The sequence below is a fragment of the Nycticebus coucang genome, chromosome 8 (genome assembly GCF_027406575.1).
Source record: "Nycticebus coucang isolate mNycCou1 chromosome 8, mNycCou1.pri, whole genome shotgun sequence".
NCBI classification, from domain to species: domain Eukaryota; kingdom Metazoa; phylum Chordata; class Mammalia; order Primates; family Lorisidae; genus Nycticebus; species Nycticebus coucang.
Window position 1 is genome coordinate 53229941 of NC_069787.1, and position 16927 is coordinate 53246867.

At 39.8% G+C, this 16927-nt stretch overlaps 1 protein-coding gene across 7 annotated transcripts in view; it reads left to right on the forward strand.

Moving 5' to 3' along the window:
* Positions 1-16927, forward strand: part of ERC2 (ELKS/RAB6-interacting/CAST family member 2) — a 1052138-nt gene that overhangs the window by 473878 nt on the left and 561333 nt on the right. For all 7 annotated transcript variants that reach the window (XR_008381889.1, XM_053600429.1, XM_053600428.1 and 4 more), the window contains one exon: positions 3859-4026. Coding sequence is in view for 6 of the 7 variants with exons in the window: in XM_053600429.1 (XP_053456404.1) it covers positions 3859-4026 (168 nt within the window). In the remaining variant the exon portion in view is untranslated. The remainder of the gene's footprint in view (positions 1-3858; positions 4027-16927) is intronic.

A 16927-nucleotide genomic window follows, 5' to 3' on the forward strand; every position in this document is an offset into this window, starting at 1 on the left:
AGTGGTGCCATTCTGTCCAAACAGAATGGACACTTGGAAATCTGGAATGTTCAAGCTTTAGTATATGAATTTCCATTTAGGATAAAAGAAGATGCCTAGGACGTGAGTATCTCCCCTCCTCCTCAGCTCCTATTTCTCTATGGCTATTATTTGAGGGGAGGCATGGTTCTCTGATATTTGAAGAATCTGCAATTTTCACTCTCAGAATGAGAGTCACAGAATGCCCATCCTGTCTCGTAAAGCAGTCAGGGCCACTCAGCCTTGGGGACTCCATGCACCTGTGATCACCCCTTCCCTTGCTGGGACTGCCCAGAATCATCCTCTTCGCTGGGCCAGGAACCATGAAAACTTTCTACTCAGCCACCTCTCTGCCATCTTTGACTTTTAGAAACACAATTTAGGCATCTTTTCGTTGGAAAGTGGTAAGTAAGCAAAGGAGATCTGCTATAACAACTTTTCTTTCTCTGTCGTATCATCATCTTTCTGTGATATATTTCTACCAAAGACTGATTTTGGTCTTCAAAATCATAAAATCGTAGGCACTATTTGTTCAAATATCTTTGTTTTACCCATAGAGAAACTGAGGCTGGAAGGCTGGGTGGGTGTATGTGAGAATTATTTTTTCTGAGCCGCACAGCCAGGTGGAAGCAGAACCAGGCCTGAAGTGTCCTGAAACCTAACGTGTCTTCTCTGCATTGTTCCTGTTGGCTTCTTATGGCTTTCTGACATCCTTTTTTGCTTTTGGTTTCATCTGAATTTTACTTGCCTGTAGCATAAAGAAGTGAAATGTTCAATAAAATTGGTAATAAGATGTAGCAACTACCTACTTTCCCTTGCCTCATTTCTTTTTCCCCAGTACAAACTCCTTTAATTCCTTGTGTTTGGTTATTTTCATATCATGCTTGCATCTCTCCTTTCTATTTTTTTGAGACAGAGTCTCAAGCTGTCACCCTGGGTAAAGTGCTGTGGTGTCACAGCTCACAGCAACCTCAAACTCCTGGGCTTAAGCCTCACGTTCCCAAGTAGCTGGGATTACAGGTGCCCGCCACAACGCCCTGCTCCTTTTTTTGTTGCAGTTGTCATTGTTGTTTTAGCAGGCCCAGGCTGGTTGGAACCCACCAGCTTCCATGTATGTGGCTGGTGCTATAACTACTGTGTTCTGGGGGCCGCCTCTACTTGAGGGTGGAGATTAAACCCTTTTTTTTGCCCCAACACCCCATCACCATGTGGACCTTCTCTCACCCATCCTCCTTTCTTCTTCCAATAGGGTTATATGGTAATTTAGTTGCCAGGCTGGTTTTCTTAAATATTTGGTTTTTCTTTTTCCAAGAAAGAGATCATCATAAGATGTTTGTTAATTCTTAATTGTATACCCATATATTTTTCAACTTTATTGACATTGAAGTATAAATTATTGAACTGTATAATTCAATGAATTTTGATTAATCTGTACACCATGTAACCTCTCTCCACTGTCCTCCACCAAAAAAATGCCCTCCTGGCCCTTTAATTAGTCCTTTGCCCCTCCCACCCCAGGCAAACATGGCTGTCACTTCTCTCACCATACTTTGGTCTTATCTTATTTAAAATTTCATAGAAGTAGAAATAGCATGTGGAATAGCATCTTCTCAATTCTTTCACTTGGCACAGAGATCCATCTGTGTTGTGTGTGTAAGTAGTTCATTCCTTTTTATGATTAAATGGTATTCCATAGACATATACCACCATTTGGTTTATCCATTCACTTGCCCATAGACCTTTGGATTGTCTCCAGTGTGATCTATTATGAACAGTGCTCCTATGAACATTTCTGTAAAATCGAGTTGTGTACACATCTTTTAGACTCACTGTGTGATCTTATTTAATTTTGATTTGTTGTGGTAAACATAGTATATTCCTTTCCCATGTCAAGGGAACTAACCACGGGTTATTTCTTCATTTCTTCACAAAATAACCAGGACAGATCCTTGAGGAGTTAATGGCTAAAAACAATCGGTGGTTATAAACCTGACTTTTATGTAAGATCACATGTAAGGTGTCTTTAATGATCCAGAAAAAATAAACCGTGGTGGTTGTCTTAGTTTGCTCAGGATTCTATAACAAAGTACCTAGGCTGACTTATAAAGAACAAAAATGTGTATCTAACTAGCAGAAGCTGGGAAGTCCAGGTCAGGACACCTGCATTCTGGTAAGTGTCACTTAGGTATCTGGTAAGGGTTTACTCTTTGCTATATACATGGCACCTTTTCATTGTATCCTGTGTCTGGGCAGGGGTGCACGAATTCCTCTGGGCCTCTTTCAGAAGGGATTGAATCTCATCCATGAGCACTTTGCACTCAAGACCAAATCATCTCCTAAAGGTCCCCACCTCTTAATACTGTTGCATTTTGTCCTGATTTGGACACAGGAATTTTGGAAGACATAAACATTCAGACCATAACAGTAATATCTGCTGAAGTGGCAGCACAATAATTGTCACAAAGGGTTCTAATTTTTTTTATATCCAATAAAAATACAAATTTGTGGAAATAATATATTAAATGTCATTGTTCAGCTGGGAATGATTTCCTTGGAAATCTTGTAGTCTGTTATTAACAATAATAAAGACAATATCCCTTCAAATAAAGTGTTTGTCACAGCTTCTTTTAAGACTAGATTAGTGGGCATTCCTAAACACAGTTGTAAAAATGGTATTGTAGATCAATAAAGCAGAATTTTAAAAGACTATAGAGGATTACTTTTAAAATGGTCTTTGTATGGTCTTCATATTGTTTGGATTGTTTCATTGTTTAACTACCCTAGTGATTTTTTTTTTTCCTATGATCTAGTCCGAGTAATCTAGAAATAGAAATTTTTTTTGCACATGTCTTTAAAATGTTAAATAAAAAATAAAGCTTGGGGCCGGTGCCTGTAGCTCAGTGGGTAGGGTGCTAGCCACATACATCGAAGCTGGAGGGTTCGAACCTGGCCCGGGCCTACTAAACAAGAATGACAACTGCGGGCGGCGCCTGTGGCTCAGTCGGTAGGGCGCCGGCCCCATATACCGAGGGTGGCGGGATCAAACCCGGCCCCGGCCAAACTGCAACCAAAAAATAGCCGGGCGTTGTAGCGGGCGCCTGTAGTCCCAGCTACTCGGGAGGCTGAGGCAAGAGAATCGCTTGGGCCCAGGAGTTGGAGGTTGCTGTGAGCTGTGTGAGGCCACGGCACCATACCGAGGGCCATAAAAGTGAGACTCTGTCTCTACAAAAAAAAAAAAAAAAAAAAGAATGACAACTGCAACAAAAAAATAGCCGGGCGTTGTGGCAGGCACCTGTAGTCCCAGCTACTTGGGAGATTGAGACAAAAGACTCACTTAAGCCCAAGAGTTTGAGGTTGCTGTGAGCTGTGATGCTACAGCACTCTATCGAGGGTGACATAGTGAGACTCTGTCTAAAAAATAAATAAATAATAAATAAATAAAGCTTATGCTTCCTCCTTTTATTAATGACATTTAAAAATCAGGAATTAGAATTTTCTAATTTTTGAGTCAAGATACAAAGAGGGATTTTTTTTTTGTATCTTTTGTCTTTCTTTTCTTTAAAAGTGTTTGAAAAGCGTTCTTTCACAAAGCTGGAGAATGGGTATTCCATTTTCTTCCTTCAGCAGCATTAACTTCCTCTTTGCACCACGTACTTTTCATATTTAGGAACATTTTCTGCATGTCTGTTTTGTTCTTCCAGATGTCCATGGTGTGGCTCATCATGTTTTCCTTCTTCCTGGGGCATGCTGCATGTCCCTGCCCCCCTCCAAGGGCACCACCAATGGGTATCCTGACTTCTTTGTGAAACCACAGCCTTCTTTCTTTTTTCCTGATTCCAGGTAGATGCACTGAGGTTACGCCTGGAAGAGAAGGAATCTTTTCTCAATAAAAAAACAAAACAGCTGCAGGATCTCACAGAAGAGAAGGGGACACTGGCTGGAGAGATCCGTGACATGAAAGATATGTTAGAAGTGAAGGAAAGAAAAATTAATGTTCTTCAGAAAAAGGTGAGTAGCTCCCTGAAACCCTTCAAGTTTTGAGAGTTGGAATCATCCATGTTTTGTCATTTCAGAAAAATTTTGAGCACATGGAACATAAAGTATCTTGTAAGAATTTTAGATTAGGAAGTATAAACCTTTTACTTACTGGTAATTCACTTACCATCTTTTTTTGCACGGCTCGATGAATTTTCTGTTTGATTATCTAGCAACTGAACAGTGATGATTGTTTTTCATTTGTCAGCCAAAACATAGAGGTAATTCTACCAATTTGAATATAAATAAGAAATAAAAAAAGATCCAAAAAATTGGTTAATGTTTCCTCTTCCCTTACTGAGAGTTAGCAGAGTATTTTGTGGGTCTTAAATGTGTTTTAGATGCATTTCACATTCATATAATCTTTAGTAGATCCTGTTATGCCAAACCTAATGTAGATTTGGAGGGAGGTTGGAGTTTACACCCATTGGTTAATTGAAGTCAATGGAAAGAACTTGTAATAGGTTCCAGCCACACTGATTGAACCCAGCAGATGCTCAGCTTTGTTAGGGCTCTTTCTCCCATCAGGTCATTTTCTCAATTATAGGAGACCCTGATTTTGTGGCAGCACCCCAATTTTCTTTTGGAAAATTCTCATTTGCTGCTGTGTACAGTTTTGTTGGAACCATTGTGTGACTGCCTTCTTCTAGAAAAAAGTGGACTAGAAGAGAAACCAATACCTGTTCTTTTATGAAAAAGAAAATGTGCTGGAAAGATCTAAGGGCTTTCAGAGGAACAGGCTTCCAGTGTGGACACTGGGCAGAAGTCAGTGGCGGACACTGGCCAGGATGCGTCATTGACAGGCATGTGGCCCAGCACCACCCTGCGGCTGCAGGCAGATGGAACCAACTGCCCCACTCTTGGTGTCACTGGCCACTATTACCTCCCACCTGGTTTAGATCAAGAGCATTCTCGCAGTTCTTCCTGTTTCCACCCCTATGTTTTCTGATGCCTGTTGTTAATACAGAAATAGGACTAGCCCTTTTAAAGCATAAAACAGTTTATGTCGCTTTCTGATAAAAACTAACCAGGCACAACTAGCTATGCAATTTGTAGGGCCCAGTGCATAATATAAAGGTGGAGCCCTTTGTCCAAAAATTGAGAATTTCTCCATAGAAATAGCAGGGCAATAAGCATAGGGACCTGTGCAGCTGTCCCCATCTTCAGTGACTGTCATTTTAACACAGGATAACAGTGGAAGTCCTCAGCAGGGTCCTCATTAGGCTCCCTCTGGCCAGTCGGACCTTCCGTCTCATCCCTTTCCACTTTGCTCATGTTACATAGGCTGCTGGGGCCTTTGTGCTCTTCTGCAGACATGCTCTCTCAGGATCTGACCTTTGCTGGAGCCTCTGTGGAAACACTCTGACCCTCAACTCACATTGCCCAACATGGTAGCCATGAGCCCTGTGTGGCTATTAAGGCCTCGAGTTGAAATATGCTGCAAGGGTGAAATACACTTCGGATTTGGAAGACTTAATATGAAAAAAAGAATATAAGATCTTTCATGAATCATTTTTATATCATGAAAATATTTTGGGCATATCTGATAAAATATATTGTGAATTGTATTTCATTTGTTTCTTTTTAGTTTTTTAATATGTCTATCAGAAAGCTTAAAGTGACCTTCCAGGTCTCAACTCAAATGGTATTTTGTTATAGGCCTTCTTTGCCCATCCTGCATAAAATAGCATGGCCACTCCCATTCCTGACTTTTGCATTCCCTTATCCAGTTTTATTTTTCTAAGTAGAACTTATCATCTGACAGATGTGTTTTTTAAAATTTGTTTGCTATATTACCAGCATATAAATTCTAGGAGGGCAGGCTTCCCCCCCTACTATGACATCTTTAGTACACAGAAGGTATACATGCTCAAGAAAGATTTGTTGAATGAACAGTGAATAAATGAATGAATAAATGAACTTGCTGGAGTTAACATCTTGGGTAGGAACATTTGGTTGGCCAAAATTAGATTATGTGCTCACCCCTTACTGCTAGGAACACTCTTTCCTATGAAGTTGTCTCAAGGACAGAGCTATAGCACTTGTTTTGTTCTGTGGCAAAGCTGTGATGATGATGTCAACAAATTCCTAATATCTAGAGCTCCCACCTGCTCATGCTTCTGCTTTTTCATTAGTGAGCTCTTTAGTCTGTCCTCAACTCTGAGATCCAGCTAGCCTCTTCCCAGTGGACTCCTGTGTGTTATGCTCAACCAGAAGTCTCAATGGTACGTTTGTGTATAGTATAATGTGACTCACATTTAAAAAATGAAGTTAGATTTAAATCAAATCTTAGAAACTTTACCAAAGAGTGAAAAGGAGAGATCCTGCATTTGTTTGGAATTCTTAGGATATTGACAGTTTGATCCTATTATTCATTTCTGTAGAGATCTTCATGCACAAAGTCCTGGTCATTAGATTCCCCTCTTGCACACCAGCTTATTGATATGCATAATTAGAAGAGACTTGGGCAGAGATAACTAAGAAGCCTTGAAGCAGTGGGGCTGCCTAGGCCAGGTGGGATGAACAGAGAGACAGCTATAGCAGTGGGTCTTGGAGCACATCCTAAAGATTCAAAATAAGACTTTTCATTTAAAATCTCCAGCAGCAGCTGGGTACAGTGGCTCATGCCTATAATCCCAGCCTCTGGGAGGCTGGGGGGGTTAGATTGCCTGAGCTCAGGAGTTTGAGACCAGCCTGAGCAAGAGCGAGATCATGTTTCTAAGAAACAGCCAGCGTTGTGGCAAGTACCTATAGTCCCAGCCCCCTAGGAGGCTGAGGCACGAGAATCACTTTTGAGCCCAAGAGTTTGAGGTTGCTGTGAACTATGATGCCACAGCATTCCACCCAGGATGACAAAGTGAGACTCTTTCTCAAAAAATAAAAAGTTAAATCTCCAGCAGCAAGTAATAACAAAAGAATGACGTTTATTGAACTTACTTATATTGAACTGTGTGCTGGTTACTCCACAATGCTTGCTACATGCACTATTTACTCTTGGGAATAAATAGTGAGATAGGGACAATTATAAATCCAAGGTACAGGGATATCAAGGCTGTTGATAAGCTTGTGCAAGGTCACACAGTCTAGATATAATTTTTTCTGGGGGAAAATAGAATAAAATGATTGATACAAATTAAGAGAATAAGGATCACTTTTCCTTTGGCCTCAATTTTTATGGTGATGACACCAGGCATGAGAGTGAATTGAGGACGAATATTATAGTTGTTTGTTTTGCTGGGAATTGAGACTAAGTGCTCTCATTCCTGAGGAATAACAACAATTTTCTTGGTAACAATTTTGGGGTGGCACTTTGAATGCCTAAGTGACAAATGGCCAATTTTGCTGATGCAAATGCTTTGCAAAATGTTAAACTTTCCCCCACATCCAGACTCAAAGGTTTGAGAACCAGTTGGGAAGTTCTAGAATAAAACCCATTGTATATTATGACTCCTTTTGGCAACAGGATCATGATTTCACTTGTTTAAGTCATGCAGATAATGGATTTGGAAGGATTTCATGCGTATTTGGAGAGGTAACTCAGTTTCAAGTCTTTTGATGGAGTATTTACTGATACATTTGAGGAGGAAATAAAACCTCTGGCAAGATAATAAAGTGGCAGGACCTCTCTTATACCTGAAATGTGAAAGAAAAATAATCCCCAGAGAAGTAATATAAATGATTTAGAAACTGACTCAAGATGTGGAAATAATACCGAAGGTAATGGGCCAATGAGACATTGTCTTTGGGGCTGGAGCCTCTTTGGAGCTTAGACCACATTTAGCATAATGTCTGTTCTAGGGCAGGACTGGATTGAAACAGTATAAGCTTTAGGATTAGGGTGTGATGGTGAGGAAAAGTAATAAGCTGTCAGTGTCAAAGGCGCAGGTTTCATATCTCTTGTTCATGGACTCTTTTGCAACCTGCTGTGTGTTTTGATGCCAGTAGAATGGTATGTTCCTTCTCTAGTCATGTTTAATCTGGTGAAGCTGGGCTTGTACTTTGTGGAGCTTTATTTCACAGCAGTAAGCCATGGAGACAGGCGTGGACATGATGCTCTAAGCACTTGGTCACAGGCGTGAACATGATGCTCTAAGCACTTGGTCACTTGAGGAAGGAAGTGAGGCTGAACAAATAGACAATCCCAGGTGGCAGGACCTCCATGATGAAGATTTTGTAACAAGATGAGATCATCCAGATTGGGTTTATGTGCCCACGATCTTATTTTTGGCTCTGCTCTGTAATTCTAAGATAATGGAGTTCTTTTAGTAGGGAACAAAAACCTGCATGTATGAAAAGCGTCTGGTGGAATATCCTCTCGTGGTTGTGACACCGGCATCAGAAGAGCAGTGTCGGTTTCATGCTGTAGCCTTGGTCTTCTGTTCCCATATCTGAATTTACAAACTGCAACTGATGAAGTGCTACCTGACTATTGAGTTTTTATAGGAAATGTCATAAAACCTTGATGACATTGTGCATTTGGAAGTGTAAAAAGTCCAGGATTTGAGGACACGGTAGCTTTATGTGAACCAGATCAATTTCAGACCTTTACGCAGCTCATAGATTCTATCATCAAACCTTGCTATCCAAAAAATGGTTTTTAAAAAGCCATTAAAATTGGACAAAAATTCTATCTCCATTTTCATTCTAGGCCTCCGTCCTACAAGCAATGTGAATTTATAGAGCAGAGGTTCTTTATTAGGGATAGAAAAACAGATGGTGATCTCTCTGGAAGCCACGTTTGTTGAACGTCTCCTGAACTCCATAGTGGCTCTGGGGGTTGGAGAAGGCAGGCAGGGGCCAGTGGAGTCGGCTCCTTTGGGTGTCGTATATGGGTCTGCCTGCATCAGCTGCTTTACTGCCCCTATTTGGAAGCGTGGTGGTGAAAATTGTGAATGGCGATAAGCTCAGGGTTAAAGGATGCTATTGGAGTACTAGTTTCCTCGTGAGATTTATTAAAAAAAAAAGTAAGAATCTGAGAAGATGGCTACAGAACATAGAGCTTGCCATGTCTATTTAAAATTGAACTAAGGTGTGGAAGATTTTTGGACTCAATTGAGCTCTTTCTTGGTGTTTAAACATCTAGTTGAACTTTTATACTTACTATCGGCAAACCTCCTAATTTTTTGAATGTGTGCACAATTATATCATTTTGCATTCACTGAGTGCTTCCATGTGTCTGTCAGTCACCACTCTAGTACCTGGAGTTTCAAAGAAAAATAAGATGTTCTCCAATGTTTAAGAAGCTGACAGTCTGGGTGGGGAGACAGAAATGCATAATCCTAAACGTAGATGTTGTGGAGAGCAGCACAAGGCATCTTACTGGAAGCCAACTACCTGCTGGATGCAAACAGCAGAAACCACTTCTGGCGACCTTAAGCAGAAGGGAATTTATTGCAAGAATATCTAGAGTCCCAGTATCAGGTCTTCAGAACCTGACTGGGGGTTGATCAAGAACTTGGATGGCTCTAGGAGAGCAGGGGAAGGCAAACACCACCATGATTTCCTAACTGGGAGCGTTTTTCTGGTCAGGTGTTGTTTCTACCTGGCTGCTCGCTCTCCCCTTCCTCCCTCTGTCCCCATGTCAGGTTGCCAGTCAGGATTCAGAGTCCTAGAACAAATTTGACACACTGTCTCTCATTGGCAGGATCTCACAGGAACTTACCTTTAAAAGAGTCTGAGAAATGTGGCTCTAAGCTTTACACCTGACCTTTCGACTTAGTTCTTATATCGCTTACTTAGGGAAGTCTTTGCTGACACTGTAAGCTGTTTCTTGGCTCCATTTAGAATTATGCATCCCTTTGGTGAATGTTGGCTTCACTCTCAGGGCTTGCGGGCCCCAAGCATGATTATCAAGATACTACCAGCTCCTGCCAGAATTCTTGGCATGCAATGGTCCTTGATCAGTATGCATTAGGTGAATAAGTGAACTCAGCAAATTTTCATGAATGAGAAATTGAAGAGGAGAAATCACGTTGAGATCTACTTCTAGCCCAAGGATGTCAGAAGGAAAGTCGGATGCTCAGAGGAAAGTCGGTTGCCCCAGTGAAATGTCAAACCCACTCTTGTTCCCAGCACGGCATGTTCTGTGTAGGCTGCAAGATGGAACCTTCCCGTGAATAATAAAACAGATGAGGGAATGACTGTTGCTCTACCCACACCTAACACCTCCAGCCTTGGTTCCATTACCCTGGAAAGGTAAAAAGGGATGAAGATTTGAGAAAGGGAGCTTAGCCACTCTTCCTTCATTTTCCTTTTTAATATAAAGAAAATGTGGCATTTATTGAGACTGTTGTCTTATTTTGCAAAAAGAGTGCTTCCTTCGCCAGTTTTACTTCTAAATTAATAGATTGTTAGAGGCATAATCTTTTATGAGCGTTTTAGAATTGATATAGGAAAGTGACTCTTGAGGTCCAAGTGGGTCCTTGGCTTCGTACAAAAATTCAGGAGCAAGCTGACAGTGTAAAATGAAAGTGGGATTTATTAAGAAACTATAGAAAGTCTACTCTACAGGCAGACTACAGGGTAGTTCTCTCTGGAGAGGAGAACTGGCCCATGGTTCCTTTTGCCCCAGCTTAAATATGGGCTAAACAAGGGGCAGAATATTCATGTTGTTTCTTAGGAAGAGGCAGAATGTTTTTCTGAAATTGGGATGACTTACTGCTCTTGACTATATATATAGCAAAATACAGAGTGTTATGGTGTCAGGTGCATTTTGAGAGTGGAAGGTTTCCTTAGAAACTTTTATAGTAATGAGGTATAAATCTGTAAGGTCAAGAGGTGACTAATTTCTCTACCATCGTGGTTCTAATTGGTTGGAACTTGTCCTGCCCTTCATCCTGTTTTGATCAGGGGAGAAACTTTCTTTTGAGACTTCTTGAGTCAGTCAGACAATGTCTGCACAATTAAGCAATGCCCATAACAATGGTCAAAGAAGTGTCTGAAGCAATGCCCATAGTGGTCCCTGTCAGTTCCTTGCCTCACATCAAATTGCTGATTATACATGGTCACTTCCACTTAGGACAATATAAATGATAATTTGTATAATGAAATTATCTGCTATTGATTGAACCCTTACTGTAATATCAGACACTGCACTTGAGGAGAGACAGGTTTAGAGAGTAACTTGCTCAGAGAGACATGGCAGGAACAGGATGGAGCTATTCTTAACTACCACACTATTCTGGTGTTTTCCCAGGTTATGATCTTACCTCCCTTGTGAGATAAATGGGATTATTTAGGATTAGCTAAAGTATAATTTGAGCAATTTACCTGAGATTAATATATAAGGATGCCAGTTTTTAAGACCAAACTAGCAGAGATAGAGCCACTAGGTAATATGATTTAAAAAAAAAATAGGAAACCAATTACATTACTCAAAATAAAATACTATGTCCAGATTTTAAAATTCCTTAATCTATATGTAGAATAAAGAAAGGTTGTGGTACCCTTCGATTTCTATTTATTTTTTCCCTATGAGACTTCTCCTTTACCATTCTAAGCCACTGAGTTGTTTTGGTGCTTTATTTAAAATTTTTTTTTGATTTTAAATTAATATGAGGGTACAGATTTTTAGGTTACCTTTTTCTCACTTCCAAAGTAATGTTCAAGTTGCAGTTTGAGCCCTTTATCCAGGGTGCATGCTGAATTCCCTGACATTGTGTGTACTAGGTGAGATTCTGCCAATTGCCTTCCTTCCTCCCTCCATCACCCTCCACTCCTCATCCTTCTCTATCCTCTTCCTTCCCCCTCACTAGCCTCTATTTGTGTTTTATCATTTGTGTGGACATGCACTTGTTTATATATTGGTTTCATATTAGTATTGAGTACATTCGATTTTTTCCCCATTCTTGAGATACTTTACTAAGAAGAATGTGTTTCAAATCCATCCAGGTGAACATAAAAGATGTAAAGTCATCAATTTTTCTTATGGCTGTATAGTACTCCATGCTATACATATGCCACAGTTTGTTGATCCATTCAAGGGATGATGGGAATTTAGGTCATTTCCATGACTTGACAATTGGGAATTGAGCTGCAGTAAACATTCTGGTGCAAATATCCTTGTGGTAAAATAATTTTTGTTCTTCTGGATATATACCTAGTAATGGAATTGCAGGATCAAATGAAAGATTGACTTTTAGAGATTAAGAAGGAAATCATTAGATTTCTTGAATAAAATAATAATGAAGCTGCAAGCTATCAAAACCTGTGGGATAGGGTGGCGCCTGTGGCTCAGTGAGTAGGGCGCCAGCCCCATATGTTGAGGGTGGCGGGTTCAAACCCAGCCCCGGCCAAACTGCAACAAAAAAATAGCCGGGCGTTATGGCGGGCGCCTGTAGTCCCAGCTGCTTGGGAGGCTGAGGCAAGAGAATCATGTAAGCCCAAGAGTTAGAGGTTGCTGTGAGCCGTGTGACGGCACGGCACTCTACCCGAGGATGGTGCAGTGAGACTCTGTCTCTACAAAAAAAACCCAAACAAACCTGTGGTATACTGCAAAGGTGGTCTTAAGTCAGAAATCTATAGCACCAGATGCCTTTATAAAGAAAATAGAATAGTGTTTTCCACTATTCTGGAAAACACCAGAATAGTGTGATAGTTAAGAATAGCTCCATCCTGTTCCTGCCATGTCTCTCTGAGCAAGTTACTCTCTAAACCTGTCTCTCCTCAAGTGCAGTGTCTGATATTACAGTAAGGGTTCAATCAATAGCAGATAATTTTTATACAAATTATCATTTATAAAGAGAGCAAGTTAGTAATCTAATGGGCCATCTCAAGCATCTGGAAAAGGAAGAACAATCTAGGTCTAAGCCCAGCAGAAGAAAAGAAATAACTAAAATTAGAGCAGAATTAAATGAAATTGAAGACAAAAGAATCATTTGGAAAAATCAGCAAAGCAAAAAGTTGGTTCTTTGAAAAGATTAATAAAATTGATAAACCCTTGGCCAGACTAACCAGAAATGGAAAAGTAATATCTTCAATCAAAGGAGAAATAACAACACATACTGTAGTAATACCTTCAATCAGAAATGATAAAGGAGAAATAACAACATATACCGTAGAAATACAAAAGATCTTCAATCATTGTTACAAAAAGACTCTATTCCCCAAAATATGAAAATATAGAGGAAATGGACCAATAACCTGGATCACGACACCTTCCTACACTCAGCCAGAAGAATTAGAAATTTTGGACAGACCTATGCTAAGCGCTGAAATTGCATCAGCTATGCTGCTTCCTTTTTAAAGAATTGTAATGTTTTTGCCCTGATAGTAGTTTCACTTTCTTTTCTTTGTTGGCTTAAAGGGCTCAGACTTCAAAAGATGATTTGAGACATTTAATCAGCTTTCCTGGAATATTCACAGGTGAACTCACATGGGAGATCCCTCATTCCTTGTCAAATCTCAGGAGGAAGTACTCTAGGAAGCCTCTCTACTTTGCAGGGAGCTGTTCACTTAAAGGCTGACTTCCTCGGTATCAGTGAGCTCATTCTACATCTGAAGCCAGGAGCTAGGCTATCATCTCAGAATTGGATCAAAACTAGGGTTCTAGAGTGGCTTTGGGTCTTAGGCAGGGATTCTCGACCAGGCGCCACATTACAGCCCTCTTCCTCACACCACTGGGGACATTTGGCAATATCCAGAGACATTTTTGGTTGCTGTAGCTGGGAAATTGCTGCAAGCATCTTTTGGGTAGAGTCTAGTCCAACATTGCTAAATGTCCTCATATGTAGAAGAACACACTCTCACTCCCAACACTTAATTACCCAGAGAAATCCTTGTCTACAGGAGTCCCTTCCTTCCTGTGTACGGACCACCCTACTCATGGTTTTCTAGGCTCTCTGCCTTAAGATAGTGTTCCTTAGAATAGCTTTTACTTAGTATAACAGCCATTTCTGTACTCTGAGTATTATCTCAATTGATACATCTAACATTTTAGACTTTGTCTCTGGTATTGTTTTAGGCAATTTGTAGAGTTGAATGTCTTGTGTGTGTGTGTATACTTGAGTGTATATATTTGGATTATTACCACTATTTCTGTTTTATAATTTTCTCATATAATAAATCCATATTTATAAAGAGTGTATATGGCATTCTTGAACTATTACTAGTATTAAAGTTGATCTGACCACATTGATCATGATATCAATTAATTTGGAGAGGGAAGCTGATCAAATGTTCTATAGGGAACATATCATAGGAAAAGAGCATCTGATTTGACAGAACAGAGATAACCCACTAGAAGATACCACCTAGTTTAAATTTTTTTGGCTATACATATACCACAATTTACTAATCCATTCGTGGGTTGATGGACACTTGGACTTCTTCCATGATTTAGCAATTATGAATTGGGCTGCAATAAATATTCTAATGCAAACATATTTGTTATAAAGTGATTTTTAGTCCTCTGGATATATACCTAGTAGAGGAATTGCAGGATCGAACAGAAGGTCTATTTTTAGATCCCTAAGTGATCTCCAAACTTCTTTCCAAAAGGAATGTATTAGCTTCCAATCCTACCAGCAGTGCAGAAGTGTTCCCTTTTCTCCACATCCACGCCAACATCTATAGTTTTGGGATTTTGTGATGTGGGCTAATCTTACTGGAGGTAGATGATATCTCAAAGTGGTTTTGATCTGCATTTCTCTGAAGATTGTATACCATGGAATATTATGCAGCCTTAAAAATATGGAGACTTTACCTCTTTTATGTTTACATGGATGGAGCTGGAACATATTCTTCTCAGTAAAGTATCTCAAGAAGGGAAGAAAAAGTATCCAATGTACTCTACTATGAAACCAATATATAAGCAAACACACTCTCATGTGAAAGCTATAACCCAACCACAGCCAAGATGAAGGGGAAAGAGGAAGGGAAGGGGTACAGAGGGGGGAAGATGGGAGGGAGGGTAATTGGTGGGACCACACCTATGGTGCATTTTACAAGGGTACATATCAAAAAACCAATATATAAGCAACCACACTTTCATATGAAAACTATAACCCAACTACAGCCCAAGATGAAGGGGAAAGAAGAGGGGGAGAGGTACAGAGCGGGGAGGATGGGAGGGAGGGTAATTGGTGGGACCACACCTATAGTGCATTTTAGAAGGATACATATCAAATCTACTAAGTGTAGAGTATAAATGCCTAAACACAATAATTAAGAAAGTGCAGTGAAAGCTATGTTAACCAGTTTGATGGAAATATTTCAAATTGTATATAAAACCAGCACATTGTACCCCATAAATGCATTAATGTACACAGCTATGATTTAATTTAAAAAATACCATTTATTTCCTAAAAAAATAATAATTTTTTTGGGCTAAATTCCAGAATTCTAGTCATTTGAAAAATAGTTACATTTAAGGCTGATTATTTTTTCTGATGAAAAGCAAAATATGGCTTTTATTTTATTAACATTTTGAGTAGAGAATCTGATTTCTATATTTGTATTAAAATATTTTTTCATATATTTTATCTAATCACATGGGGTAGAATAAAATTGTTTCTTCAATGTGTATTGAATGTAGATTTAATTAACCAATAAACTCCTTTAGATGCGGTAGAACCTCCATAGTTGATCAGCTCCCTGTGACTGGGTCAATCCTCCATATTGACCACCTCCCTAAGCTTACCTAATTATCATAGATCAGGCATGCACTACCTGTACTCAATGGAAGTTCCTTATGTTGCCCACCTCCATATATTGACCAGTATTTTATAGTCCCTTGAGTGGTCCACTTATAGAGATTCTATTGTATTACTTTAAAAAAGTATTGTTTAAGTTCGGGTTTGTGATTTGCCAACATTGTTTAGAAGGGTGCCTTCATTGGTCTAGGAAACAAAGGAAAGCTAATTTGGTAGGTCACATAGATAAGTTCTCTGTATGTTTTCTCTGTTTGAAGGGTAGCAGTATGTCATCAGACCTAAGAAGCATCTTTGCTTTTGCATCATTTAATACATTATTTTTTCATCATGGCATGAAGGTGATGCCAGGGGTTCCAGAGCTAAATAAATGCCCAGGACAAATAATAACCAAGAGTGCATGGCTGCCACTTTTGGCTGGAATTATTTGCCCCAGTGTTGCTGATGGTCTAGGGAAAAAAAAAAAAGTGTGGTGACTTTATCCACTTTACTCATTTTGTCCCATGAAGTGATATTTCAAAAGTCACTTTGTGGGTACTTTGTGTCTCTTGAGTACAGGTTGTGGTTTCCTTGGTAAACCTCAGGCTTCTTTGTGAAGCAGTGAATTCACCAATCTCCTCCTCTGCATATATTACTTTTCTTCTAAGGGATTTGAAGTTGTCCTTCTAGAAGTGACATTGATGAAATGATATTTTATTATCAAAGGAACTGAAACTAGAAAAACCATCCTTCAGATGGAGCAATTAAAGAGATTTAGGGAAGCTGCTTCATTCATTCATGTATACATTAAACATGTGAGGCACAGTCTTTGCTGAGCTATACCTCAGCTATACCTTGGGCTCTATTGAACACAATCCAAAACTATTTGACTGTAAAAGACATGTAAGTATGGGTATGCTGATGAAGCCTGGGCAAGCCTGAAGACAGTAAGATATGAGAGAATAGGAAACCTGGAAGGGACTTGATAGACCCTGTTAGTATAACCTCTTCATTTCCCCACTCAGGATATATAGGTCCTGAGAGATTAAGTGATTTGTTCAAGGTCACAGAGTTAATTATTGACAGAGCCTGGGCTGTACCCAAGTGTCTGAGTTCGATTACACTTTTCCTTTTCTTCTCTCAATGGCATCTGAGACCTTAGGCACCATTGCCCTACTTCAGCCAGTTTGCCTTCCTTCCTACTGTCCATCCATCCAGCATCTGGAATGAGCTGGACACCCTGAAGG